General features: G+C 33.6%; 1 protein-coding gene across 1 annotated transcript in view; it reads left to right on the forward strand.

Annotated features, from left to right (window-relative positions):
* The window catches only part of SNX4 (sorting nexin 4), a 49,406-nt gene that overhangs the window by 9,659 nt on the left and 13,314 nt on the right, over window positions 1-26,433 (forward strand). Inside the window, exons 2-8 of the mRNA XM_016135198.2 lie at window positions 304-425; window positions 4,185-4,320; window positions 4,398-4,547; window positions 5,124-5,171; window positions 10,394-10,449; window positions 15,194-15,266; window positions 21,198-21,259. Coding sequence (XP_015990684.1) covers window positions 304-425; window positions 4,185-4,320; window positions 4,398-4,547; window positions 5,124-5,171; window positions 10,394-10,449; window positions 15,194-15,266; window positions 21,198-21,259 — 647 coding nt within the window. The remainder of the gene's footprint in view (window positions 1-303; window positions 426-4,184; window positions 4,321-4,397; window positions 4,548-5,123; window positions 5,172-10,393; window positions 10,450-15,193; window positions 15,267-21,197; window positions 21,260-26,433) is intronic.

The following is a 26,433-nucleotide window of genomic DNA, read 5'->3' on the forward strand; positions in this document are numbered from 1 at the left end:
ATTTCTATATAGATTTATTCTTGCTCACATGAAATGTCTATATTTTATTTTTTTCACCTATTTTATCTATGCTTCAATAATTAAATGTATGATATCTGTTAAAATAGCTTCTAGAAAAGCTTAATGTGCTACAGTATGCTGATAAAGTGTTTTTGTTGCTGTCATTTAGCTAATCCCAGCAATTTAAGAAATACAAGAACCTAGCTTGAAATATGGACCAATAGTGGATTTTATTATAATAGCAGGGGTGTTTTTCATCACCATCTTAAAGGTGTTTTTCGTTTTGTTTTTGTTTTTATCCAGATGACAGAAAACAATTTTTGGTTGAAGAAGATAGAAATTAGTGTGTCAGAAGCAGAAAAACGAACTGGAAGAAATGCCATGAACATGCAAGAGACATATACTGCTTACCTCATTGAAACAAGGTAAGTGATCAGAATTAGGCCTAGGTTTGTATAGAAGCAGCTTTGGGAGCTATGGGTGTAAAATTCTGTGGTATAACAGAATTGTTTACAGGTCACTGTCTTTTTAGGGATTGTGGGGTGTTTTTTTGTTTCTTTTTAGCAGATAAATTGAGATGTGTTTTTTACTATGGTATTCTTAGTAACTATATTCTAATGTACTTGTTTTGGCAGAGAGGGAAGGTTAGTGGAATACTTTTGGGTACTGGAATGCTACTTGACACATGCTTTGGTGGAGTTCTTGGTGTTATATACAATCCTTGTGCAATTTTGAGAAAGGTTACCAGGTTCTCAGGGATGTATTGGGTGGATTTAGGTAAGTGGAAGTGGTTGACAAAGAAGTCTAGGAGGAGAGATAAGTCATTTTAGGATAGTCAGGAGTTACAGAGATATTAACAGGAAAAAAAAAATTGATTGAGACTGCAGCATTAGACCTTGGGGGTAAAATTGACAAGATAAAATAAAACATGGAGTAAGAAATCAAAACTCACCAGAAAAGTTATCTTATACCTCATAAGGAAAATGTTAAAGGAATTAGATTGTTTTGTCTAGAGAAAGGCAAGGGAAGACTGAATATTTGCTAGTTATAAAACAGTTTATATAAAGACTATACTGACTAGTTCTTTTCTATTTGCAGACTGAGCAGAAATACTTTCAATTGAAACAGATATGAGATAACTCTATGATAGTAAAGTAAAATAATAGAAGTACCAGATCTAGTTGATTAAGAGTTATAACCATGTTTTAAAGTGAATACATTTTTTAAGGAAAAAAATTTAAAACCCTTCATTTTCATAGGCTTTACCAAAAGTCTCCAAACTTGCCTTAAGGCTGAACCCTGTAACTTTTTTAGGCTTTCTCCAGGTCTGTGGTTCTACCCAAAATGAAAGTTAAAATCTTGGTGAAAGTTGTTTAATTTGTGAACAATTCTGAAAATCCTCTTTGTAAGTATAGTTTCCTTTCTCCGCTAAAAAAATAAAAACAAAAACAAAAACAAATGAGAAACTTGTGTGTAATAGGAATTTTAGAAAAAGAGAGAGGTAAAGGTGGATCTTTTTAAAATTAGGTCATTTTGTGACATGTATCACAAAGATTTTTAAGGTGATTAAAAAAAATCATGGTCCCATGAGAAGAGTTATTTATTTTTTTAAAATTAGCCACTTAAAAAATCATACTTTAGAAATGAATGTTATCTCTAGCTTTCTAAATAAATTTTTAAGTTTAAAACTAATAAGGATATTTTAGTATGTGCCCATTTCTTTACCCAGTCAAGCAATGAAATTAGCTATTGATTACTTTTACTGCTGGAAGAGTATCTTGATTTGAATAATCTGGAATAATTTCTAGTTGTTTACTCTTGACTTTGAAATGAATAGAGTATTATATATTGGAACTGGAAGTTAGAAGTGACCATACATGAGTAATATAGCTACACTCTGAATACATATTTAGGTGGATCATCAGTAAATGTGTGGTACATAGACATATTATTGAGTTGATTTTCCTGATTGTATTTTGTTATAAATTTATTTTAAAATGATGGTTCTCAAACTTTAAAATATATAAGAATCACTTGGAGAATTTGTTAAGCCAGATTTTGGGTGGGGTACAGGAATTTACATGGACCATACTTTTGATTATGTTTTAAAATACGAAGCCTTTAAATTTTAAGGTAGTCAAATTTAGCTGACATTTTCCTTTATGATTTGTGTTTTCCCTAGTTTGAGAAATTTTTGCTTACCCCATATCATATAGATATTCACTTTGAGAATTGCTATTTTGAATAGCTTATTAGATTAGTGCTGATTATTTTGTTGAACATCTACTGTGCCTCTAAGGTTAACTGACCTTCAACAACTCCAGAACTCTTGAATTTCTAAGTCATGTAGGATTTTTTTTTGTAATTTAGTGTTATACAGATAATCTTGGACAATATGAATATTATTGGGCCTCGAAAAGAACTGAAAGTTGAACTTTTATCATTATAGAAAGTAGAAAGCCCATTTAGCCATTGCCAATAGTGTTATAGTTTAGTAGGCTAAGATTAAATAAGCCTAAAATTAGTGGTTTTTAATTTCTCCAGGGATTTTGTGTTTTCACGTTCATAGAATATGAACCCTTTAAAAATTGATAGGAATATGCCTCTTTTAGAATAGGTAAGAATGCCTTGGTGGCTTGGAAGGCAGTATGTTGTCATTACTTAATTCTTCTAGTAATTCCCCTACCTGCCTTCTAGTAATTTGTAAAATAGGGCTAATGATACTGTCTACTTTATTGTGAGGGTTATATTAAATGTTGCATGTAAAACCAATTATGTGCTATTAAATATTTGTTAATTGGGATAGTTTTGTGGTCCAATGTAGATGTACTGTTTATAGCCTGTACTGCTTATAGCTATACTACTTATTAGCAAGGTGTGAGTTCTGTTGGTAATGATTTTGAATAATTTGAAACTGGATATTAACCTAGATGTTTTTTCCACTGAAGTCGAGAATCTGAATTGGAATAGTTAATGGTTAAGTCAACTCTTTATAACAAATTATGATTTAATAATCCTGTATTTTTGCCAATGGAGCAATTTGTGCATTTAGAATTGTATAATTTGTTACCTTTTTATTAATATACAGTGAATGAATTTTGTGGCAAACTTAACATATAAATAATAAAAATGTTGAACATCTCTGTGCTGAACACGATATAGTGTATATATTTTCTCAAGACTTTGTTCCAAGACTGATTTAGCTTCTGTGCCTTTATGCTCTGCTGTGCAAATGCACATCATGGTTATGTACATGTTTCTTAAAGGGCCTTTAAGTTATTGTCAAGCAAACAATTAGAAAATAGCAAGATCCTGATAATGTTTAGAACAATGATGCTTTCTAACAGTGAGTATGCTAGCAGAAATCTTAAGTAGTCAAAATAATTTCAAATATCCTTTATATGATTTACCTGAACTTCCTCCAACTATAAGTTGAACTTTTATATGGATAAGACATGACATTACCTGAAGCTCTTAATATTAAAAGTAGGACTAGAGGTGAATTTTTGGATCCTTTCTCCATCACTCTTTTAAAGTTAACATTTTGCTTTTGTGGATATTTTCTGGTTCTTGGATGCATCTGATTCATTTTATAACCTCAAGGCAAGATTTTGCAGTATCTTGGTCTTTGGCATGAATGTTGTTCTCTCGTGGCAGAAATGCAGTTAAAGGTATTTTTTATTTAATGAATCAGTAGCTAAGCCAGGTTTTGTTATAGTATGCAGTCAGTTATCCTACATTAACTGAATACATGGAAGCTTTCAGGATGTTCCTAATATGAATAGTTCTCTTTAAGTCCAAAAGGTTTTCTGTAACAGAAGGAGAATGGTTAGGAGTGAGGGCTTTGGAGTCAGGTGGTTCTGAGTGCTCTACCCACAGATCATTGTGATTGTAGGAAGAGCATCTGCTGTGCAGCTGCTTCCTCATCTGTAAAATGGGGACAATCCCTGCTTCACAGAGTTGTTGTAAGGATTAAATAAAATATGGGAGCATTTGGGATCTTGCTTCCTGACAATATCATCAGTTTGACTTAAATAAAATCTTATTAAAAAAAAACCATGAAAAGTTCTTTTGTAGTGCCTGGTTCATAAGCATTTAGTAAATGGAGTTATAAAGTTTAAAGGAAGTTGTATACATGCATTTGTATTTTTAAAAAATAATGGAAATCTTGTATTTCTTTTCAGGTCAGTTGAACACATTGATGGTCAGAGTGTCCTAACAGACTCACTATGGAGGCGGTACAGTGAATTTGAGTTGTTGAGAAACTACCTTTTAGTTTACTATCCACATGTCGTTGTGCCCCCTCTACCAGAAAAAAGGGTAAGAAGTGAAATGGCAGTACAGTTAAGAAGTATTTAACATTGAGACTATTTTTCATGATTGTTTTATTTACCTAGGCAGAATTTGTTTGGCATAAACTGTCCGCTGACAACATGGATCCAGATTTTGTAGAAAGACGACGAATTGGTTTAGAAAACTTCCTCTTGAGAGTTGTTTCACATCCCATCCTTTGTAGAGACAGAATCTTCTATTTGTTTTTAACACAGGTATTTTTCTTTTATTTAGTTTTTTAAAAATTCATTTGACTTGGAATTTTTAAAATTTTGGAATGCTTATTCTTATACATTTTTTTCAATAACAGTTGACATTATATAAGTTTCAGGTGTACAACATGGTGATTAGACATGTCTATAACTTATGATCACCCCGATAAATCTAGTTGAAATGCCTAGGCTTAAGGATCCTTTTGGAGCAGCTTTGTTAATTTGTGTGCATTTCATGGTTTTTTGTTTGTTTTGAATTTCAAAATGATCAGTTATATCATTCTTTTGGCTAACAAAATACTTAAAGATACTAAAGGCAGTACTTTTTGGTATCACAAAATGATGTCAAAGTTAGCCTTTAGTTTTTTAAAGCACAAATTGTAAAATCTTGGGTTCATCTTTTGGTAATTTTGGAATCTGGACTGTATGTTTAATTTTGAAGTGAAAATAATTATTTTTTTAATCTCTCTCCCATCTCTCCTGATAAAAGAATAGAGCGATGGGTATTTTATTTAATTTGGAATATTCCTTATGTTTTTTTATTTTGCATTGATTTCTAAAATCAATTTTAATTTTTAGGAAGGTAACTGGAAGGAGACTGTGAATGAAACTGGATTTCAACTGAAGGTAAGAATATTTGTATGAAATAATTTGCCATGTTCCTTTACAATTGCCAACACAGTGCCATGTACTTATTGGGTACTTGCTATTTATTGAATGAGTGAATGTTGAAAATAGGCATAAATGTTAAAATTTAGCACAAAAAAACTAGAAAGAGAAAACATTTTTTCTGCACAGAAAATATAATTGGCTATCTAATTCTGTTATAAACTCATAATTCATAAGTATTTTGTTGACAGATTACATGACAAAATTAGAATTTTCTTGGCTGTATTTATACTTTATGACATTCAGAGAGATTACTAGAATTTTAGTTTAGAGATAGATTTGAAATAACTCTACTTTAAAAAATTTATATTTCGATAGAGCTTTCTGAGAACTCCAAAATATGTTAATAAGGAAAAGAGAAAACTAAAATATAATTGTTTTGGTAATGTCTCTTTATATAATAGAAGATTTAAAAATTTTTAATCGTTGCTTTAGTCATTAGTTGTTTGTCCTCGAACCTAGTTTTTGGCCATAACTTTGGCAACGTTGAGAAAACTATTGAATTTCTCCATCCATATAGACTGTGCTGTTTACTGAGTGCTTTGAATCTTGTGTGTAGGTGCTATTTAAGTGTTCAGACATAATATATCATATTTGGGTAGCCTTATGGTAAAACCATGGTTTTACAAAGTCTTTGAAAGGTAATAATACTTAATATACAATATAAATAATTTGAGAAGTCAAACTTAATGAAATAGACCAGCAGTAAAATGGAGAGAATTTGTATTCCTTATTTTGTTGTATCTGTTTCTTGTTTTACGTCCTTCCGTCCATTAAGGAAATGAGACTTTTAGACCACCTCAAACATATACATACATGCATACATAAAAACATATGTATGTGATATTGTCTATATACATACATTTATGTAGTCAACTTTTCACTTATCCATAGGTCATGTATTTAGCAGTTACCACTAACCTGACCACAGTTGAAAGCTGGGATTTAAACAGAACTAACTTCTAAGATACTCAGATGGTTGTAACATGGCTTAGTAGTATACTTATAGAAATACTTTGGTCCTTTCACATATTACCCACTTAATCTTATTATAGTTATTCAGACAAACTTGACTATCTAATTTCTAGGCTACAACATATTAGAAGAAACTTTAAAAGGTCTAAAAGTGAATAATACTATTGGAGACAGGCACACTGTGACAGTAGTGAAAATTAATAGCTAAGCCTGCTAGTAATGAAGGATAACAATGATGTGAGAATCAAACATTGCAGTATGAGGGCATTTGATATGGGGCCAAATCCCAATGTACCTGTGTAGCCCCTAGAGCTTCACTATATCATAGATAGGTTCAGTATTATTTGTTTATAGTGGTTACCTGGAGCCCTCAAGAAAGGTTGCTTGCTGTGTACTCACAATTTAGTATTTTTTTTAATTTTTAGCCTGCAACTAGGTTTTTGGTTTTTAAAGTTTTTTCATTCAGTGTTTCTTACTGTACAACCAGCCATTTTTGTGCACCTCAGTTTGTTGGAATTGTTTGTTTAAAATGCCGAATCCTAGAGTACACCCCAGATATATTGATGCCCATCTTCCTGAAATATGACAACCACTGCTGCAAGGTGATAGATGAGACATTTTAGGATGATAATTTTAGAGTGTCAAAAATGGTAAAAAGGAAAAAAAAAGTTTTTTAGAACCTAAAGCAGTATCTTACCTGAGTATTATTAGAATTACATGTTTACTATGTGTCAAGCACTGCACTATAAAATACTGTATTTTTTTCTTTTTTTTGTCTAAGTATTGCCTCAGTAACTTTGAGGTTAGTTCAGTATTCTTATCTTTCAGATCAGGAACTCTAGAAAGTGCCTTACCCAAGATTACATAGTTAAAAGTGAATCCAAGTCTAGGCCTAAATCAGAGCCCTTCTTAATTACCATCTTATATTACTTCTCTTTTCACTTATTAGCTCTGTAATTAATGTATATGAAGATGGTTGGTAAAGGAAGTGTTGGAAACTATATTTCAATAAAAATGAGATCATCGTGAATCAGGCCAAATATTTATGATTTTATAAGAATATTTAACCTTGGCTATTGGATTGTCGTCCTCAAATTGAAATGTCAGCCTACTTTAATTTTCCTTTTTCAGACATCTTTAATCTCTAATTTGGTTAATATTTTATTCATTATATTATTTTATTGAATCTTCTACCAGGTTAATATTTTATTCAATCTTCTTAGAGTAATTATTATATCTAGCAAGGTAATTATAAAAATTTAGTTTTTATCTGTGCTCCATTTAACGTAAACATGAGCAGCAGATGTTTTCATTACTGCTGTGTATTGGTGTTCTTTTTCCTTGAATATTTATATAATTCTCATGTTAATCAATTCAGTGAAAGGAGAGCAAAGAGTTTATCTCTAGAGTAATGAACATATAAACTAAGTAGTTTAAAGTAAGATTTTAACTCAGTTAACTTAGTAAGTTACTTACATTAAAGTGTTATTCATACGCCCAAACCTTAAAGGAATTTAGGCTAACTCAGGAGAATCTGAGACCCTGCCTGTTGCTTGAAGCAGGGGCTACCAGAGACAAGATCTGGGTCTTTAGAATCTCTGCTAATCTGTGTATTGCAGGAACTCTGAGAGAACCAACATGGAGATTCCAAATACTAGGTACCCATAGAGTGTCAGGTACTCTGCTAGGTACTGTGGATAATTAGTGAATGATCTGAAAACTTTCTTATGGAGCATATATTTTAGTAGTTAGAGACATCAAATTAACATTTAAATAAGATACTTTCAGGTAGTTGTAAGTCATATAAATTTAGGGAATAAATCATTTTTGTGAAAGGGTATGACAGCAGAGATTTTATAAAAAGAATTACTGTTAACAGTTAAACTAGGACTACAGATATAAAAACCAGGACTGTTCTGGGCAAACTGGGTCACCTGGTTGAAAAGGTAACATTTGAGCTGAGACCTGAATAATAAACTTGCAGTGGAGTCAACCTCGGAGGCCTCTGTTAGAGAGAGGCCAAGCTGAGTGGTAGTGTACTAGGCAAGGCAAGAATTAGGAAATGAAGAAAGGAAAGAAAAGGTCCAGGACAAGGAAAGTAAAGTATGTAATAGGAATTGAAAAGAGAGGGAGAGGTGGGTTTTAAAGGAGAACATGGGAAAGCTAAGTTGCGGTTATAGGATAGTTCCGGTTATTTTTTCCATTCATTCGGTACTTTTCGCATGTCTGTATTCTGTCAGGCATTGTGAGGCATAGGGTTAAAGCAGTGAACAAAAAGAAGCAGATTTAAAATATTGCTTGGCAGCCTTTATGCGACTCCAGGGCGCACCATTCACATTGCACTTTTTTTGAATGGCTCATATTCTAGTGGATAGCTAAGAAACAAGTAAGCAACTAAGATGATTTCAGATAGTGTTGTGTTAAGGAAATAAAATAGAGTGGTATGAAACAATGATGTAAGAGCTTTTTAATTTTATTTTAAAAATTTATTTCTAATTGTAGTTAACATACAGTATATTAGTTTCAGTGTACCACATAGTGACTCAACATTTGTATACCTTACGAAGTGATCACCACAATAAGTCATAGTGTCTGTCACTGTACATAGTTATTATAATATTGACTATTCCTATGCTGTACATGACATCCCTTGACTAATTTTATAGTTTGTACTTCTGTAAGGACTTCTTTAGATATTTAATGGGGAACTTGATAAGATCGATAGTAACCTGTCAGATTTGGAACAGTCCAGGTAGTTTATTAGAGATGTAGCATTGGGGAGAAGTTTCTAGTTTGTTGATATTTTGGACAGCTTCTCTTTTTATGGAATCTTGTGAAATGATGAGCAGATCGAGTTGAGTGTTGTGATAGACTTGACCTGACAATGTTTGGTAAGCAAAGATTAGGACTGTGATGGTTTACACTTTATATGACTTTTAAATTGGTAAATTGGTGATATTAAAAGTTTTAAAAAAATTGGTGGTATTAAGAAGGATGAGATTCATAAAAAGATACAAAATAAAATCTTCTCCTTTACTGATGGTTTTTATGTAATTTTATTATCATTTAAAGAATCACATTTGCATGTTACTATAAAGTCATCAATACTTTGTTTAGTGATTTTAATTAATTTAAAGAACATATGTCTTAAATTTATAGGTGCTTTTATTTGTAAAGACTTTTGCAGTATTAGTTTGTTTGCCCTTGATATGTAAGAAGGGTCAAGAATTGGTGAAATACTGATTTTAGAAATAAGAGAATCCCCCCAAATCAGTGACAAATTAAGCTTCTTTAAATAATCTTGATATTCTCCTTTGAGTTTCTTTTGGTCTGAAGTTCGAGGAGTCTGAGTTTGTGGAGTAGCATGTTACATTTTAAAATTTTTCTAGCAAGTAATATGGGAACCTGTAGTATTTTTGTTTCGTTTTATTATTTTGGGAATATTTGTAATTATACATTGAAATTTGGAATAATGTAAAATTTTAAAGCTGATTGGGGTTTTAAAAACCAAACCACTTTATGAAATTGATTCCTCTTTGAGCTACCTTTTATTGAACCCCGTAGTTTCTGTGCTTGGTCAGAAAAATAATTTGGTGGTTTTTTTTTAAGAACTTAAAATAGGTAGTTAAAAAGTTGTGTTTTCTTGTAACATTTTCTGACTGATAGAAAGTAATTTGATATTATCTGGCTTTTTTTTTTACTTTAGTAAAGTTATTTAGTACCGTCATTTCTGTACTTTGTTTTCTAAAGTACTGATCATGAAAATGAGGAAAAACCAGTATACATTTGGTTTGGATTCCACCTGAGAATTACCCTTGGTAATGCGTAAACTTCAAAGCAGTAGTTTTATTTCATTTTATATACAGATTATTACTTTCCTTAATTTATAGAAAAAGTAAGCTACTTTTTTCAGTCTATTCTGTTAAAATAATGCAGAGCAATATGCCTGTTAGCATGTTGGTGTTTACAGTTGCTTTACTTTGATATTGAATGCCATGTATTCAGTTTAATTTATAACATTATTTTCATAGTGTTTTCAAAAATAACTACTAAGCTTTTTTTTTTTTAGTTATGTGGAATGTATTTGACACAAATGATATAAAGAAAACTGTACTTGAGCATCTTACTTCTAAAGGCAAAATAAAACTGTTTGGATTTATACCCTGAAATGTAATTGTATTAAGTGAATAAATTATTTTTTCCAGGCAGACTCCAGGTTAAAAGCGCTTAATGCAACATTCAGAGTGAAAAACCCAGACAAGTAAGGTTTTGTTTTATAAACAGTTACAATGTTGTTTTGAATGATGCCTATCAATCTTTTTAATTTTTCATTTCTGAATGTATGCACTTTATTTGCTAAATATTTTAAATAGTAATTCACATTTAGTGAAATCCTTTTACAGCCTAAAACTGATTTTGAAATTTGGTAACTTTATTGGGTTTAAGTCTGTGAGTGTCTGAAGTTTTAAAAAATTAAACTACTGCTTTTTTCTAGAAGGATTTATTAAATGTTGTTGAAGGTATCAGAAAAGTGAGCAAAGCAATTTTAATATCGTATAAAATAGTTTTTCTTATACGACTTTGCTTGTCAAAAATGTACAAAGCTCAAGATAAGATCATACATTATATATTTTAATAATAAAATTTCTACTTTGCATACTAAGAAAACTTGGTATAAATGCATACTAATATAATAATTTTATAGAGTCAATTATTTGACTTCAATAATGTCTGTTTGGTATTTGTGAGAGCATTTCTGTATTAAAGGAAGCTCGTATATTCAGAAATAATTTTTCTTAGTATAAGACCTACATATTTCTTAAGATTTTGGTTTTGCTCATTCTCTGAATTTGGTAGATAAATCAGGCTCTTCATTATATGGACCTTTAGCTGAAGTTTGGTTCAGCTGTTTTTCAGTTAGAAATGTGCTTAGGCAGATGAGGCTCTTCCTTTTTTGGCAACCAAGTTTACGAGATCTGTGAGAATTTCTCTAGTTAGGCCTTCAGCATTAATTTCTACATAGTGTAAGTACTCAGTAGGCAAAGGCCAAGTTTGCATAGTCTGATGCCTGACTTTATAAACTATAATTCATTAACATAATGCCTCTGGTTTTTAATATACATTTTGAATATAAAATAATATTTTAGAGTTTTGTTAATTAGGAAATTATGATGGTGACCATTGAGGTTTTTAAAATAGACTTTATATTTCTAGAGTAATTATAGATTCACAGCAAAACCGAACAGAGAGTACAGAGTTCCCACATATTGTCTGCCTCTACACATGACACTGCTCCCATACATTCAGAGCCACTCCCACTCTAAAAGTGACCCCACCAGAGTGGTACATTTGTTAAAATCGGTGAAATGACATTGACACATCAGCATCACCCAAAGTCTGTACTTGACATTAGGGTTCACTCTTGGCGTTGTATATTACATGGGTTTTGACAAATGTTTGACGCATATTCATCATTATAGCATCATACAAAGTATTTTCAGTGCCTTAAAAATCCTCTTAGCCCTACCTGTTTATCCCTCCCTTCCTACAGCCCTGGCAACTACTGATCTTTTTATTGTCTCCATAGTTTAACCTTTTTCAGAATATCATATCATACAGTATGTAGCTTTTTCAAATTGGCTTCTTTCACTTTATGATATGCATTTAAGATTCCCCTGAGGTTATTTTTAAGGGTTATAATGACATCCATGGTATTTGAGATAAGAGATGTTTTTCTAGATTAAGAACTTAAAGTTATGTTACCCTCCCAAAAAAGCTAGGTCACCCTCCCAAAAAAACCTTATAAGGAAAATCGATGACCTTGATGGTGTACATTTATTAAAGGAGCATGTAGATGAGACTTTTTCAAAATTAATTTTTATGTTATTTATTAAATTAAGTAATATAATAATATTTTATCAATTGAGCGCTTTTTAATTTAATTAAAAATATTTTGTCAATTGAATATCTTCCTTTTTCTCACCTAACTAGGTTATTTAGGTTGCAAAATTTTATTTAATATCCATACTATATACAGTCATGCGCCACGTAACAACGTTTCAGTCAGTAGTGGACCACATATATGATGGTAGTCCTATAAGATTATAATGGACCTGAAAAATTCCTATCTCCTAGTGGTGATGTAGCCATCTTAAATGTTGTAAGGTAACGCATTACCAACGTATTTGTGGCGATGCTACTGTAAACAAACTTACTGCACTGCCAGTTCTATAAAAGAATAGCACATACAGTTATATACTGGCTTATGTATTTACCATACTATACTTTTTATTGTTATTTGAGAGTGTACTCTTTCTACATATATAAAAAAAAGTTTGCTGTAAAAGAGCATACTGTGTTATGCTGGCGACAGCCTTATACATCTTGTGTTTACTGCATTTCTTGATTGCATCATATTCTCTTGTGCTTGATTTATTTTCATGTTATTTTGTATAGTGACATGCTATAAGGCTTGTAGCCTCAGAGCAATAAGCTATGTCACTGTGGTTTGGGTAAGTACACTCTGTGATGTTCACACAACGATGATATCACTTAACAGTGTATTTCTCAGAACGTATCCCTGTCGTTAAGTGGCGCATGACTGTATAGAATTTAAAATGTGATATGACCAATAACAACCAAGACAATTTCTTGCTTCTAAGTGCTTGTTAAAGTGTATAATTAATGTCTAATTAGTATTGGAATTTGTTTGCTTTAAGTTCTAGATAAGAGAATTGTCTACATCAGTAATTGTTATAATAGATTCTTAATATATGGAATCTGTTCTAGGTCTAGCTGGCCCAATAGGTTAATTATTATTCATACCATTACTAAAATAGTTTATATCACTAAAATACTTTTATTCTGTCCTTTTTTAAAATCTAGAAAACCAGTTTGTTTCAGAAGGATTGCAAAGATTGATATTTGCTTTAGACAGTTAAGAGCAGTGAGAAGAAGACCTTGAGTCTTCCACTTTGATGTGACAATATTTAGACAGTATTTGGGCAATATTTAGGAGGTAGACTGTGTGGTTAGTAGAATGTGTAGGATGAAAGAAAGGGGAAGGAAATACAGATGACACCAAGCTTTTATTCTTAAAAGTGCTAGGAAACATACAGGAGAGAGGTTGGGGGGAGGAGAGGATAAGTTGAGTTTTGGATATGAGAAAGTACGAATTTTTGCTAGTCAGCTGACTTTATAGAACTGGCATTTAGGAGAGAGAGTTGGGCTGGGGGTAGAAATTTGAAATTCAGCAGCTTGTAGATTCTATTGTGAAGCTTGTGGGTGATAAGTCACATAGAATGTATAGATTGAAAGATCGATTGTAAGATGGCTGAGGACATAGAACTGAACCCTGTAGAAGCCAACACTTTAAGGGTGTTTCCAAAGTGTAATCGAGGATTACCAGCATCTGAATCTGTGGGCGAGCTTGTTATAAATTCAGATTCCTGCATCCCACTAGGGCTTTTGTGTACAGTTGTGCTGATTATTCTCACCCCTGCCTTACTGAGAGGTCCTCAGCAGTGTTTTTAACAAATACTTCAGGAATTCTTTGCACACTAAAGTTGGGGTGTGAGATGGGTAAAGAAGGTGAATACTGCAAAAGAGACTTTAGGAGTGACCAGAGAGTAAAAGGGAAATCATGAGAAAATGACACTGATGTCAAGGGAACAAATTTTCGAGGAGGGTGAGGTCAGCTGTTACATTGTTGGAAGGATCAAGTAAGATGAGGCCTAAATATCAGTGAATTTTAAAGACATGAAAATAGTAGGTGACTTTGTCAGGAATATTTCTCCACTCTAATGCTGGAGGCGAAACTAGATCATAGTGGGCTGAGCAGTGATTGGGACTGGAAGAAGTGGTTATTGCTGGAGAGGTAATGATTTGTAAAAGTATGGCTATGAAAGGAGTGAGTATTGAGAAAGTGTTAACAGTTGAGCGAGTTGTCAAGGAAATTGTGTGTGTGTGTGTGTGTGTGTGTGTGTGTGTGTGTAAATCTAGGAGACGCCCTACATTAATATACTAAAGAGAAGGAGCTTATAGAGAGAGGAAGTTACAAAATAAGAATGTAGAGTATAACTGGGGTCGAATAGAATATTGGATTGGAAGAAGGGTCCTAGAGGGAAGGAAGAAATAATAGATGTAGATATGGGAAGTTTCTTCAGTTTACTGACAGAAAGTGGAGGTGGAAGTAGTTTCTATCTGATAACTCCTGTTTAATCTTCGAAACTTGATTGGAGAATGACAGGTGGTGGTATAAAAAATTTCAAATCTTAATGGAGAATGGTAGTTAATTAGATTAGGGAAATATTACTGAACAGCATTAAGATTAAGGTTAGATACCATGAATTTATGGCTGCACCATAAGATTCTTTAAGCACCAGGAATTTTTTTCCTGTTTTTTGTTTGTTTGTTTTCAAATAATTTTTCATACTAACAAATAGTATCTCTGTCTCAGTCCAACAGTACAAATTATGAAATATGACATCTTTACTTGGCTTTAAAAATATATTTTTTAATGGTTTTATTTTAGCATTTTTTGAATTTGTATTGGTTTGTAAATGTTCAAGATCAGTATGTGGTTAATTAGAGTCAGTTTTATTCTCAGGATTACAGTTTACCCTGAAAAATGTGAGTGTTAGGGGTGCCAGCCCCCTTCCCCTTGCACAGTCGAAAATCTGCGTATAACTTTTGACTCTCCAGGAACTTAATTACTAATAGCCCACTATTGACTAGAAGTCTTACTGATAACATAAACAGTTGATTAACACGTTTCGTATGTTATATGTATTATATACTGTATTCTTACAATAACGTAAGGTATAGAAAAATAAAAAATCATAAGAGAAAATACATTTACAGTATTTATTGAAAACAAAATCCACATTTGAGTGGACCTGTGCAGTTCAAACCTGTGTTGTTCAAGGGTCAACGGTACTGTTTTGTCTTTCAATTTTTGATGTGTTTTCGTGAGAAAAATGATGTTTTATTGTTTCCTGTTTCAGGAGATTTACTGAACTAAAGCACTACAGTGATGAACTACAGTCTGTCATCTCACATCTTCTTCGAGTCAGAGCTGTAAGTGGTCCCCAAGAGTTTTTTGACACACATTTGTACAACGTGCTTCTTATTTAATCATTATGTTTTTAAATTTTATGACGAATAAGTAATTTTTACATTCAAATTTGGTGTTCATCATCCAAACTGCATTTTTAAAAAATGTGAAATCGTCTACGGCCATGCCACCCTGAACAAGCCTGATGCTGTCTGATCTCAGAAGCTAATAAGGGTCGGGCCTGATTAGTACTTGAATGGGAGACCACCCAGGAAGACCAGATACTGTAGGTGTAAAAACAAAATAAAGAATAAGGGATTGTAAGCTGACAGGGTCTTTGCAATCTGTGAGGTCAAACAAGGGTTGCCTCACCTAAAAATAAATAAATAAATAAAAAAGAAAATAGCGAAATATTTCTGGCATAAACAGTTTGGAGAATTTTAGCCCGTTGTTTTCTTTGTAGTTTGTATATGGTTGTTTTGACATCTTGTCAAAAGGCCTACCATTTCAGTGTTGGAATATAATTAAATAAGTGCTATTTTAGATCTACATATCATAATATCCTATTTTTTTCAAGGCTTTTTTTTTGAAGGTCTGTGAAATAGTTTATATGTTAGGCCATCTAGTATCTGTGCTGTTAAATTCTAAGTGAACTTATTTGAGGTAATGATCTGCCATGACAGAAGGCACTAGAAATCAAGGAATGATCATTGTACATTTGGGCAAATTAATGTACCCAGAAAATGTTGTGTCGTCCACTCTAGTCCTCTGGGGTAACCTAGAGGAAACTTAGAGCTTTCTTTAAAGGCTCTGAAGTACTGGGTTACCAGGTCTAGGATCACATCTTATGCTAATGGAACTTTCTTGAAATGAAATATATTATCTGAGATTTGTTTTAATAAAAGAGGCTGGGTGGAGAGTTTTAGAAGAAATTAGATTGCCATATAATAATTGTTGAAGGTGAGTGTGGGAAAGTATATCCTACTATTCTCTACTTTTTGTATGTTTGAAGATTTCCATAATAAGTGTAAAAAAACAGAATAAGGGGAAAAAAATTCTTCTGAAGATCCTCATATTGGCTCAATTTCTTGTTTAACCATTCAGAGTACCATTGGACTCCTTAAATAAATTGTGAGATACTTTCTAGAGAAAGAAAAGGTACCGATGAGAATTAGTAAACTGGAGTCAAGAATTGGGTATTGGAAAGGACTGTGGATTAATAAGATGAAATTTTTAGGCCTTTAGTTGCCTTCAAATTACCCAAACAAACTAGGCAACAGTTCTTATGGAAAGTAGAGGTAGGGGACAAAGACGCCCCAGAAGAATGGAAGGATAGGTCATACTGCTTTGTCTTCTGTGCCAGAAAACTTAAATTAGGGGCCTGGCACAATTTTCTGTCATTTCCCCATCATTTTCTGTTATTGATGTTGTCCATATAGTAACACGGCCTGACGTTGGATTCTGTACTCGTGTGTTAATTATCTCCCCCACTGGTGTATGTGCGCTCCACCGAGTGGGAGCTTTGTTCTCTCACTGCTAAACCCTTGGGATAATGCCCAACTTGCAGAAGGCACTCACTGCATATTTATTAAATGAATGAATAAACTAATGTATATGCTGACAGTTTTATATTTAAAGAGATCTGAAAACGCAATAAAATAAATTGCTTCTTGAATTTAATTATAACTGACTAGGGAGAACTGGTAATTAATGTATATTTGACAAGAACCTTTAAAGAAATTGACTTTGTCATCAAAGAGTTCGTAATACACAAGTAAGAGAATTCTGGATATAGATATTTGTCCTCAACTTTATGAAAACAGGCTTCAGAAATTTTATCGGCATGAAAGGTAGCTTGAGTTCTTCAAAGGAAAGGCAGCAGCTGATCTATGAGTCAGATTGAAATTCTGACTGTATAAATGAGAGAAATGCCAATGAAAAATATAGAATGCTTCCTGATTAGCCAAAATCCTGGTCATTTTAAAATTGACAGAAATGCTGTTTAATCGTGGACAGTAACAGAAAAGTAAACATGGAAGGTCAAAACCTTTGTGGACAGAAGCCTGCAAGACAACGCAGAAAGCACCACAGGGAGGGCCTTTTCGTGATATTCAGAGTGTTGAGAGAAGAAGGCTTAGATACTATTTGAGATAGATGATGAATTGTTAATAGATAATGAAAATAGAATTATTTGACTGTCTTTTCTGTCAAGGAGAATTCTTTTGAAAGTACAAGATAGGTTAAAGAGTTAAATATTTAAGACATCGAAACAGAACAACCAGAAAGAGCAGATGGCCTTAGACAGAGAGGAGTTGGTTTTGGAACTTGTCTCTCCCATTTGCCAGGTCCTTATGACAAATCCAGTACATTTCAGAATTTTTTTTTCTAGAAAATGGGAATATCTGCCTTGCATAGAATAAAGTACTTAATATTTGTTATGTGAATGAGTGCCTTATTCATAGGGTTATGAGACTCAGGAGAAATAATTTGTTTTATAAACTAAAACAAAAGGAAAATAATACTGATGTCTAATGTTTATTTACCACTATATATCAGCTATGGTGCTCAAGCATATTATGTATTTTTACCTAATTCCCATAGTGGCCCTTTGAAGGTAGGTATTGTTCTTATCCCCATTTTATAGATTAGGAAACAGAAGCAAATGAAGTTGAGCAATTTGCCTAATATCACACTATAAATAGATGTATGGAGCCAGAATTTAAACCTTTGTCTGACTTCAGAGCCCATGTTCTTAATCACCACAAATGGTATATTGATAAAAGATGTCAATTCAAATAGATTGCAGGAGCAGAGAACTGATTTCTACTGAGCCACCTTACTTATTGCTAGGAACCTTACAAATGTCATCTCACAAAGTCATTTGATGAAGATTATTTCCATATTTCCAAGAGAAAGGATAGTAAGGCTTGGAGCAGTTTAATATATTCTCCAAAGTCAAACCCTGAAGTAAACAGGAGCTAAAATTTGAAATCATATTTGTCTTACTCCAAATGCCTATTTCCTACTACCATATATGCTGTCCTTCTGGAGGAAATACAATTGAAAAGCGGGGGTAGAATGTTTAACTTTGCTAATACTCTAAAAATGCAAATTATAATTATCGAGATATTTAACATTTAATTTTTAGTCTTTTGTAATCATGTTAATATCTGGCATTTGTGAAATATTTAGTAGTGATGTCAGTATAAAGTTATTACGTACATTTTGGCAGTAAGTGTCAAGAGTCTTAAATTTTATAATTGTTGACTCCTTAGGAAATAATTCAAAATAAAAGAAAAGCTGTATGTGTCCAGATTTTCAAAATAAGATCATGTAATAGAACACCATTAAATGTTGTCCTTTTAAATGTTTGATCACCTACTACTTCATCGAGGATAGGGGAGATGTTCTTATAGATCCAAATAATTCAGAGCTGGAGAGGATGTTAGGATGAGTTTGTCAGATTTCTTCTGTTGTCGTAGAATCTGCTAGGTGTCAGTTCTCCTCCTCTGTCAATTGTCAGATGATCAGTTTTCAAAAAGAAAGACTTGTCAACAAACATGAAATTGAAAAGTAGTCTAAGCTAAATCATTGGGTACAACCTCTTTTTCCTGGCACCAATATTCTTGATTACCAGTGACCATTGACTTAACCATTGACTTAATCTAGTTTTAAGTTTTAATAATTCATGTTTTGTTTATCTTCCATTTTTGTCTTTTCTCTAGAAATGACATTTTTCAGTCTATAGTTTACAGTTTTTCTTTGCTTCATCATCATCTTTCTTACTTCCCTCATGATCGAGATACAAGTCACTCCATATTTTAATTGGGTAGAGCAGTTTGTTTTTATGAATAGTTCATACCAGAAACATTGTTGGTCTAATAATAAAAGCTGAGTGTCTCATTTTTGCCTTGTTCCTGAGTAGAGTAGTTCCTCGGGGTTGCTCAGCTTTTTGAAGTGTAAAAACTCTTGCCTGTTTTCATCATGCTTTATGGACGAAAATACTATGGTAGAACTCCTTTTATAGCAGCTGCCAGGAATGGTATACTTTAAAGAAATAAACTTTTAACTATCTGAGATTTACATATTTTTTCTTTGAAAATTTATTTTGATTTGCATTTTATACTTATACTTATGTTGCTTCTAGTGTTTGTATGTAGCTATCTAACAAGCTCTCTCTCTTCCATGCTTAATATCTTAAGTGGATAATAAAATGCTCAGCTTTTAGGAGGAGGTTTCATCTTTAAAAGTGCAAGGATCTAGAAAAGTTAGTGGTCTAGAATGCATTTTTCATTTTATGTTTTTGGAGTGCCAGTCCTGTATAATGTTCCCTTCTGCAAACCATTTCTCTCTTGAATAGTCATGATTCATATAGTATTAAAATCTAAGAAATTCTACAAAAAAAGAAACTTTTAAACTTTTTTTATCTCAGTGTTTACCAGATTTACCTGATGATAGAAGCACTTTAAAAAACAACCTTTGAGGCCATGCCACTCTGAACATGCCTGATCATGTCTGATCTTGGAATCTAAGTAGGGTTGGGGCTGATTAGTACTTGGATAGGAGACCACCTAGCAAGACCGGGTGTTGTAGGCGTTAAAAACAACAACAAAACAACCTTTGACACTGTTGGGACTCTCAAGAAATAATTGGAAAATAACATTCTATAAAAATTAGTTTAGAGTTGTGGAGACAGCCCTGGAAAGTTTCAAGCAGAAAAATGGCTATGAACTTTGTCTTGAAAGTTGAGTCAACTGCAGGAGTTGGCAAACTTTTTCTGAAGGCCAGATAGTAGAATATTTTCAGCTTTTTGGGCTGTATGATCCCTGTCGAATCTATTTAGCTGAGCTATGAAAGCAGCTATAGACCGTGCTAACATGCACGAGCATGACTGTTGCAAAAGACTACGGAAACAAGCTGCAGACCTGTAGTGTGTGCTGTCTACTAGTCTAGTTTGTATGTGTTTCTTCAGAGGAGGCCAAAGAGATATGAAAAACATTTTATGATATTCTTAGGCCTGCTCCAAGTATTTACAGTTGTGGTTTGTTCACTTTAACCTAAAGTATTGAAAGGGTTAATATGGTTAAGTTCTAATTCCTCAAATTACTCAATTCGAGTAAGGAATTAGGGAGGTAATTTATCCTCATGGTTTACATTTCAAAAGTGTACCAGGAAATTTTTTTTTTTCAGGGCTTTATATGGGATTAACTTTTTGTCTTCCAATTGATGTCCATGACACTTTGGGGGGAAATAAAGCAAATTACTTGTGGTGTTTTGTTTGTCTTTTGTAAAATTTGTGTGAATGGCTAGGCAGTCCATATTTCATCTCAGTGATCTAAATTATAATTCTGTTGTTGTTAAAAATCTAGTGTGTTTGTTGGTTAGGAGCGTTGATGGAGTAGCATAAAAATATGTAGCATTCATTGAGCATTTATGTATAAAACTAGTAATAGAATTGAAAATATCTTTATTCTTTCCCCTGGTAAATTCCACTTTGGGGACTTTATGATAAGGAAACAATCTGAAATCTAGAGAAAGCCTTATTCTCAGAGATACTTATTACATTATTTATAATACTGAAAAAAGTTAGGGTAACTAAATATCCAACAAGAAATGCTTACATATTCTGTGTACTACCAGGTGGGATTTTATGCAGCTATTTAAAGTGCTTTCTATTAATCTGTTGGATAAAATTATCACTCTTGATATAGGAAACTTAAAGACATTAATTAAAATCTGTGTATAGAAAGAAGTATGAAAGCGATTACATAAATAAGATGACGATACTATTTTTCCCCATGATAACTTTGTGAGATTTAAATTTTTTCTTTTTTTTCCATCTTTTCCAAGTTTATTGTGCTAAGCATATTTTTATTAATGAGGATGAAATCTTTTTTTTTTAAGTAATCTATATATAACTTTAACCTAATAACAGTTTCTTTTCAATATTCTAGAGAGTAGCAGATCGACTCTATGGTGTATATAAAGTACATGGAAATTATGGACGAGTTTTCAGGTAAGCATTACATAAACTTAAACAATTAGCTCTAATTAGCTTTTTGTCTGAGAACTATAATTCTTAGAAATTTTTGACTCTGGAAGGTTGAAGATATTTTTTTAAAATGATATCCTGTAGTAGTAGTTTTCAAACTTGTTTAAAGCCTTTCTTTGAATAAAAAATACTGAGGAAATCCTACCTATTGGGCAGATAAAAGTGAAACAGCTCTGAAGCAGTGAGTGGTACCCTTTACTTTCTTGGCAGAATGCCCAAAAAGATTTCATTGGAAATCATCGTCTTATAGAATTAGTGATTTTCACCTTTTTTGTCTTCCTTTATGTCATTTTATGATTTCCGGAGACTTACAAGGTGGGTTTTCACTCTGGGGGAAGTTTTAGTGTAAAGTAGAATATTTACTTGCATATTTTGGTTATTTGTAAAGCTTTTGTGAATTTTTGTATGTGTTCATTAGGTAGTGAAATTTTAGAAGTTATTCAAATCTATTGTTTGTTTTTTTTTCTTTTGCAGCTTCATTGAAATATAATAGACAATTAGTTGCTCATATTTACATTGTACAATTCAATGAGGTTTTTTTCAGTTATAGTTGGCATATAATAGTTTCAGTTGTACAGCATAGTGATTAGACGTCTATATAACTTACAGAGTGATCACCCCACTAAATTTAGTACCCCATTTCCCCTTTACGTATTTATTACAACTTTGTTGACTATTTTCCTTATATCTTTATATCTCCATTACTATTTTGTAACTATCCATTTTTACTTCTTAATCCCTTTGCCCTTTTTCATATCCCCACCTTCCCTCCTGTCTCATAGCCCTCAAAACATTATCCGTATCTGTGAGTTTGTTTTCATTGTTGTTGTTGTTGTTATTTATTTTGTTCTTTAGATTCCACATGTACGTGAAATCATGTGATATTTGTCTTTCTCTATCTGACTTACTTCACTCAGCGCAGTACCCTCTAGTTCCATCAGGGCAATATTTTTTTCCATCCTCTTTCTTTTAGTCTGTGGGTGTCTTTTACACTGATGTGAATCTCTTGTAGGCAGCGTATGTAGGGGTCTTGTTTTCTTATCCATTCAGCCATCCTATCTTTTTGGAGCATTTAATTCTTTTCCATTTGAGGTACTTGTTGATAGAGATGTCGTTGTTACCATTCTTTATTCATGTTTTTGATACATGTTTTTTCTTCTTTAAAGAAGTCCCCCCAGCATTTCCTGTAATACTGGTTTGGCATCGATGAATTTCTTTAGGGGGGGTGTGTGTGTGTGTGTGTGTGTGTGTGTGTGTGTGTGAGAAACTTTATCTGTCCTTCAACTCTAAATGATAGCTTTGCTGGATAAAGTATTCCTGGTTATAGATCCTGGGTTTTCATCACATTGAATGTTTTGTGCCAACCCTTCTGTTCTGCAAAGTTTCTTTTGAGAAATCAGCTACCAGTTTTATGGGTGCTCCTTGTAGGTAACTAACTGTTTTTCTCTTGCTGCTTTTAAGATTCTCTCTTTGTATTTAACCTTTAGCATTTTAATTATGGTATGTCTTGGTGGGGGCCTCTTTGGGTTCCTCTTTCTTGGGACTCTAAGCTTCCTGGGGTGGTATGTCTTATTTCCTTCACTAGGTTAGGGATGTTTTCCATCATTATTTCTTTAAATATGTTTTCAACTTCTTGTTCTCCCTCTCCTCCTTCAGATACCCTTATGAAGTAGATGTTACATTTAATTGTGTCACATAGGCTTCTTAAATTATTATATTCTTGGCCTCTTTTTTCTTGCTGTTCTGATTGGATGTCCTTGGCTTCTCCATTCTCTATTGGTGATTTGAGCCTCTTCTTCACCCACTCTGTTGATTCCCTGTAATATACTCTTCATCTCGGATAATGTGTTCTTCATTTCTGACTGGTTTCTTTTTATAATTTCCATTTCCATTATATATGTATATATTTTATCTGTTTGTTAAAGCTTTCACTAATTTTATCTGCCATTCCCTTAAGTTCATTAAGCATGCCAGTGTTTTGAACTCTGCATCTGTTATATTGCTCCATTTTTTTCTGGATCTCTGTTCTGTTCTTTCATATGGTTTCTGCTTCTTTGTCTTCCCTTTTTGGCTGCCTTTCTGTGTCTGTTTCTATGTACTAAGTGAAGCTCCTAAGTCTTCCGGTCTTATTAATATGGCTTTGTTTAGTAGGTGTCCAATGGCACAGTCCTGAGATGGGTTCAGCTGCAGGCCAAGTTGAGCCCCATCCTGTGCCCCTGTAGGACCACCTGTTAAGATTTAGCAAGTAGTCCACAGATGCTGAGCTTATTGTTGCCTTGAGAGACCATTCTAGAAATCAAGGTCAGCTGCCATCAATGTGGGTCTTGGAGCTGCTCAGCAGTGGGCCCAGGATTTGCCAAAGACATAACTGAATGGGGCTTGGGTAAGGCCGTGAGTTGGGGGAGGTGGAGTTTCAGGGAATCTTCTTTGTGGAGTGACCTGTGTTATCCAGTTTGATGAAGTCTCAGCTGTGCTGGTGCTGTGTCCTCACACTGGGAGAGGGTGTAGGGCTTGGTAGAGGAACAGTGGAAACCACTGGCACTTCTGCCCAGAGAAAGCCTTGGCTCTGGCTCTCACTCCAACAACTTGGTGTCCCCATGTAAGTCCCTGGTTTCCTCTGAGCAGCCGACTGGATGCTGGTACTCAGGGCAAGCGAGTCTGTCACTGCGAAAGTCCAGTTGCTGGTGCTGCCTTGGCTCCTTTAAGAGGAACATCCACAGCTGCTGGCTGCCAGTGCCATAGCCTCTGCCCTACTCAGCCGCTCCGGACTGGGCAGCCTTGTGTCTTCGCCCCTTCCTACCTCCTACCATTGCTGGATGATTTCTTATTTCTCTCCCTGGTTATAAGGCTTCTGTTTATCTAGACCCCAGGCAACTCTGCTTGCTCTGTGTTTCCGTCACAACTTTGATGTGGTCTGTGGTCGCAAGAGGAGATGAACAAAGCCTATAGACTTAGCCTCCCCAAGTCTTTTAATTAAAAATAAATCTTGCTATTGTTCCATTATCAGTCCTTTCAATTGAATTAATTAAAAAATATAACTCATTTTACATGTTTAAATAGGTAATATATTGATAAGGCACAAAATTCAACAAGAACAAAAGCTTATACAATTAAGTCTCCTCACCTCTGTCTGCCATCCACCCAAGTTGCCTATTCTGAGGCAACTAATATTCATTTCTTGGTTTCTTCTGTATCTTTGTAGTAAAATGTTGTATTATAAATGTAATATATTAACTACAAACAAATCTATGTCTTCTCTTTTTTAACATGAAAATGGAGCATGTTGTATACATTGCTATGTTTGCTTGCTTTACTCTGCTTTTTTCACTTAAAAAACTACTCTCCAAGATAAAAACTACTCTCGAAGATATATTTTTATCAGTAAATAACAATATATTTACTGTATTGGGCTTTGGTAAGCATATTATTATAATTTATGTAACCAGTTCTTCTTGGTAATTATCTCTAGTCTTATGCTGTTGCATTCAATGCTGCAATAAAAATTATTGTTCTTGTCATTTCACACGTGTGTAAATATGTGTGTAGGATAAAATTCTCTAAATGTTATTACTGGGTCTAAGGATAATTGCATTTGTAGTTTGGGCAGATATCGTCAAATTGTCCTGTATAAAGATGTTAAAGTTTCACCAACAAAGTATTAGTATCAGTTTCCTCACACCCTCTCACAAACATTGTGTTAGCAAACGTTTGTCTTTACTAGACTGATGGTGCAAAATGATTTCTCACTATAGTTGTAGTTTACATTCCTCTTAATTATGAATGAAGTCAAACTTTTTTCCTAATGATTAACAGGCATTTTTTCCCCCTTATTTCATAAGTTGTCTATATTTCTTTTGCCCTTTTTTCCCATTAGTTTCTTAGCTGATTTGTAGGAAATCAGCTTAACTTTTAGGAAAATTGGGCTGTAGGGCAGAAAAACTTTTCCTTTCTTCCTTTCTAGATTCTTTGGTTGGTCTAATAATTACATTAGCATAAGACAGATTAACAGGAGGAAAAAACAAATTTAATTTCATACTTAAGGGGACCCTCAAAGATATGAAACTCAAGAGTATGTAATCATGAGCTAAGGAATGGGATAGGGGCCTGGGGCTTCAAAGGGGAGGGTGTTAGTAATTCACAGGATGATGAGAAGAGCAGAAATTAATTGGTATAATTCCTTTTTAGGGATTCCAGGAAAATACACAAGCAGATTTCTTTCAAAAAGCCATGTACACATGATCAGGGATACACAAAACTCATATAACCTCAGAGCTCAAAGACACAGGATGTATACTTTAAAAAATTTTTTGGCTATGTACATGGTGAGTATAAAGAGCTCTATTATAAAGAGCTCTTTATAATAAAATCAAAACCAGAGGTGTTGTAGGTCGGGATTAGTAGATAGAACACTATTGGCAGTTGATGCTAATCTTAGCTCTGTCTCTGATCAGCTGCTTGACTTTGAGTAAACCAAATTAGATCTCTGAGCCTAATTTTAAATATCCTTAACTGCCACAAGTTTTTTTGAAAGAATGATTTTATTGAGCTATATGCTAGCCATAAAAAGGATCAGGTCCCGGGGCATGCAGTAAAAGGCATTAGAGGCAGAGCTGGGTGGAGAAGACATCACAGCTGCTGTCCTGAAGCTGACTGGGCTTTTACACATTAAGTCTGGAGAAGAAACACTTTGTTTTGAAAGAATTTACATAGAGGGAGTATGAGAAGGGGGAGCAGGGCTAGTTCTGAGGTAGATGCATAGTCCATGAGGAAAAAGTGTTTGCTCTTTTGAATTGGTTGTGAGTTGTAGTCCAGAAAGTTCATGCCTAAGCAAGATGTGGTGGCACCTGGTAGTACCTCATGGTCTGCTACTGGATTATTTTCTCTCAAGGAAATAGCCACCCAGAAATTAATTCAAAATGTCAATTTACATTCAGGAATATAAGCAGTCTTTTGTTGGTTTTGGCCTGCAGCTTGGTTAATCTCTCATCTCTTCCACCCTCCCGCCTGCTGTAATTTAATTTTAGGATATTTCAGATTTTTTTTCCTGGTGGGGTGAAATGAGGAGAGCGATTTTCAAACCTTTTCTTAGCCTGGAACTTTGTTTAAATGAAATCTTATACAGAAGTATAAACAAAACC

Source organism: Rousettus aegyptiacus, unplaced genomic scaffold, assembly GCF_014176215.1.
Source record: "Rousettus aegyptiacus isolate mRouAeg1 unplaced genomic scaffold, mRouAeg1.p scaffold_m13_p_4, whole genome shotgun sequence".
Classification (NCBI taxonomy): Eukaryota; Metazoa; Chordata; class Mammalia; order Chiroptera; family Pteropodidae; genus Rousettus; species Rousettus aegyptiacus.